This window comes from Aegilops tauschii, chromosome 6 (assembly GCF_002575655.3).
Source record: "Aegilops tauschii subsp. strangulata cultivar AL8/78 chromosome 6, Aet v6.0, whole genome shotgun sequence".
Classification (NCBI taxonomy): domain Eukaryota; kingdom Viridiplantae; phylum Streptophyta; class Magnoliopsida; order Poales; family Poaceae; genus Aegilops; species Aegilops tauschii.
The window spans coordinates 40,601,362-40,605,472 of NC_053040.3; the positions used below are offsets into that span (position 1 = coordinate 40,601,362).

At 42.7% G+C, this 4,111-nt stretch overlaps 1 protein-coding gene across 1 annotated transcript; it reads right to left on the minus strand.

Moving 5' to 3' along the window:
* Window positions 1-2,633: 2,633 nt before the first annotated feature.
* Window positions 2,634-3,849, minus strand: LOC141025777 (uncharacterized). The gene is made up of 2 exons (XM_073501701.1): window positions 3,503-3,849; window positions 2,634-2,772 (listed from the first exon to the last, which is right to left on the minus strand). Exons 1-2 carry the CDS (start codon window positions 3,847-3,849, stop codon window positions 2,634-2,636), a joined length of 486 nt encoding a protein of 161 aa, XP_073357802.1.
* Between the last annotated feature and the right edge of the window lie 262 nt (window positions 3,850-4,111).

The window sequence follows — 4,111 nt, forward strand, 5'->3', positions numbered from 1 at the left end:
ATGCGGTAGATGATTTGTTGATGGATATGATGGTTCTTTGATAGATTGATGGATGTCTTAGTGTAGGATCTGAGCCGTACCAGGGAAAAGAGAGGCCCTGTGCAAATCAAAATGAGGCCCTATGTGTGAAAAAATAAATCAAAATAATTCATCCGTTCTTCACTATAGTATGTAGTACTGACATTGGATTGGATTGGATTGGGATTTATTAGGTAGATGATACTGGCATTGCCATTGTCATTGGCATTGCTTTTTAGGTAGATGATAGTAAACAAATTTAATAGGAATTGCATTTCAGGTTATCACTATGATTTATCATATGTATGATCTTTGTATTGTACTATGGTAGCGTACAATTCAACTTAGAGTTCAACATGTTCTGTGTAGAATGGAGGAAGCACCGTGTGGACGGTGCAAGTCACGGTGCCGGACCAGCCTTTGTACTGCCACGCCGTTCGGCATCTACTTCCAGCCTACTTTGTTTTTGCAGTGGTAACAATTTATGTGAACCTTTTGACAGTTCATTAATTTTGTTTTTTATTGCTATTTCCACTAATGCATTGTGTTTGTTATTTGTTTTTATCTTGCACAGATCGTCCCATGCAATGTGAGATTGGCATTCAATGAGCTCGTCGGAGACACCGTGACCTTCGACGCTCTTGGGGGGGCGTACACTATGCAGGTCGATAAGGGGCGAACGATAACCCAGATTGGAGGAGATGAATGGGATCGTTTCATTGCCTGCTTGCGTCTTAGTGGGGGTGAATTGATCAGCTTCTCCTTCAGAGGAGAAAGGCCTAGGATTTCTGTTATCTATCTGAATTTGATTTCCGATAGTGAGGATGAAGTTCATGAGGAGGACGATGGTGAGGATTCAGATGATGATGAGAACCCACTTGATGAAGCACTCTATGCCCAAAGACTGAGGCTGAGCGGCGATGAAACGTGCAACCTATGGGACATGCTTCCGCTATGTGAAGACTACGTCGGGATGCCATTCGTGATCTGCCTCACAAGGACGAATGTTAAATAGCATCTCATGGTATGTTACTTACTGTGGTAATTACATGATATGCATGCTTAATAAGTGTACTAGTTGATATGATATGCATGTTGTAGTACTGTGATGATATGCCATGTGTAGAATTCATTTAGTGCAGATTTTTTTATGGTATGCATGTGTTGTAGTAATGCGATATATTCTTATGTAGTGTAGTAATATGTGATGATATGGTTAGTGTATGTAGTAAACTAATGATATGCTTAATTACTGTAGTAATTTGATGATTAGCGTCTAGAGTAGTGATGTGATGATATATATGCTCAGTGTTGAATCCAATGATATATGTGTATTGAAGTGTATGATTTGCTGATAATTGCATGTGACATGCTCATATATCATATCAACTGTTTTCAGAAATTACCTAAGAGGTTATCTGTTAGCCGTGGCATCGAGCCGCATGAAGAAGGCATGGCCGCTGGACTACGCCTTACCAGAACGGGCTCCATCACCACCTGTGCCTACGCAGTGGACACGGACGGTCGCATTGTCTTCAACCGGGCGGGGTGGAAGAAGTTCCTTCATGGCAAGAATCTTCAGGTAGGTCAGGGCATCCTACTCACTGTTGCGAACACCCGTCGCTGTGACTTGAGGATGATGATCACCATCAACCTCATTTAGAACTGGCTGGGCCATGTTTCGATGTGAAATGAACTTGGTATGTTAGCTCTTGTTTCCGTACCTATCTATATATATCTAGGTTCAGTAAATGGGCCATGTATCGCTGTGAAATGAACTTGTTATGTTTGGGGCTTGTTTTGCTGTTGCCCCAACGGTTATTTGAGACTTCCTTGAACTTGAATCTGTCTTGACTTGTTGTTGGATGCTTGGTGATGTTGCTTTATAGTATAAAGCTGGGGGGGACCCTTTTTCGTAGGTTCGGTTAATGGGGTTTAGTTCTAATTCTAGTAATTGTTTTCTTTTCCATACAATTCTGAACCAAAACTACACATGGCACAACCTTCTGCGATTAGTTCCATTGATAACTAGTACTCCCTCTGTAAACTAATATAAGAGCGTTTAGATTATTAAAATAGTGATCTAAATGCTCTTATAAGTTTACAGAGGGAGTATTGAAGAGCAGCCACAGAGTTCCATTCACAATTTACTTGAATTTTTGTTTTGATGGATAAACAAAATAGGAAGCTAGCAAACTTATTTAACGAGATAAGCAAACTATGTACTTGATGACATAAGCAAACTTGTTCAACCCTGACAAACAGGACATAAACAAACTGGGTCAACTCTGACACACATGACATAAACAAGCTGGTTTAACCCAAGAAAAGCAAACTACAAATTTCAAACAACAAGATAAAGGACAAGCACAAGCGCAAGCAACACGAAGGCAGACTTTGATGTCTCCTCATCCCGCATAGTGGCAGTGGTAGTAGGGTTCCGCTTCCTGCTCTTTTGAAATTTCCAGACCTCTTTTGATGTTGTCGATTATCTTCCACGACTTGTAGGTGGCGTACGCATCTATTGCTGCATACTCGATGAGGTAATCTGGCAGTGGGCTGTCCCCCCATAGTTTATGGTCTGCCTGCCTGTCGATCTTCTTCTTCATCTTGCTTTAGAATAGGTGGATGACGCTGGCTGCAACATCAGCCAAGGAGTCATATGGTTTTCCGTTGTATGGAACTCTCCAGTTGCGCTGAATGTCGATGTGCTTGTTGGGGTTTATCTCCAAACCAGACAACTTCAGCTTGTCCCTGTCATTTTTAATGCTGAAACCGGCAAAGCTGAACAACTTCTCCTCCTGTAGGAGCTCTTTGAGGCGCTTTGGCCTGCTAGGGGAGAGACGAGTGATGAATACATGGAGTACTAGTGTTTATTTTTCAAGATTTAATCTTCTGTTTTTTACGGTTTACAAGTGAATAATACATGGAGTAGATGCTTATATACAGTATAAGTCATGGATGAATGTAGTTCAGAAACTAGTACACAAAGTTCTGAAATTAAAATCAAGTACACCATGTTATTTTTCTTTTCGGAATATATAGTTGAGTCAATGATCTATTTGCTTGAAATAAGGCGTATATGCCAGATTCTTAAGTTTTTAAGTTCTTAAGTTTTTTTGGTGGTGAAAATAACTTATACCTCTGCTTCACCAAGTTCTTAAGTTTTTTTGGTGGTGAAAATAACACCAGACCAAGTTCAGAAACTACTTCACTACATCAAGTTCAGAAACTACACTAATGAATCAAGATGAGAAACTACACTGGTACATCAAGCTCACAAATTAATCTTGTGCAACAATTTCAGATACTAATCAAGTGCATTAGGTTCAAAATATATTCTAGTGCATATACTTTGAGGAACTGCACTAGTGCATCCATTTTCACAAACTACACTAGTACATCTAGTATGAAACTAGTCTAATGAAATTTTGAGGGAGCAGTATTGATGAATGGAAGAGGGTGAATGAGTAGGATTTTTCACCATTTTGTGACCGCAGCGATGTGGTACACGAGGCAGAGACCCTCCACGCTGATCTGCAGAACTGCTGCCATCTGCGGAGGTTCATCATCTTTGGTAAACTCCACATCAACGCCGATGATGTGGGGGTACGAGCCGCAGGCGCTCCTCCTGATCCTAAAGATCATCTCATCAGCCTTGTCTGGTTCGCTGGTGCAGACGACCTCCAGCGTCTCCTTGCCATGGACCTCAACCCCTTTGAGGGTTACGGTGTACTCGCGCTTCTGTCCGGGAACATGAATGACGTCGAGGTTGCCGCTCTGGTCGGACGTCTGGCCACAATGACGCTTGGCAGACGCTTCCTCCGCCATTTCCCTCCTCCTGCGACTGCGGGCTTCGAAGAGAGATGTTTGTGGGTTGTTTGCAGAAGAGATGGAAGCGGCAATGGAGGTTCTCGGAATGAGGCAGTGATGAAGTCGATTTGGGGCTTTTTCACGCCTGGGATGGGGACGTGGGGGAGGCGGTTTGTCTAGGACGTGGGGGTAGTTGTGGTGGGGCGCAGTTGCAGTCCGTCGTGGAAACCACGCTCTGTGCACTGCTGGGTGCGCGTGCGTCTCAGTTTAGTCCCACCAC

Coding starts and splice junctions, on each gene's coding strand:
- LOC141025777 (XM_073501701.1), bottom strand. CDS start 3,849: ATGGCGGAGGAAGCGTCTGCCAAGCGTCATTGTGGCCAGACGTCCGAC. Junction 2,773..3,502: donor ATCGCTGCGGTCACAAAATG/GTGAAAAATCCT, acceptor TAAAAATGACAG/GGACAAGCTGAAGTTGTCTG.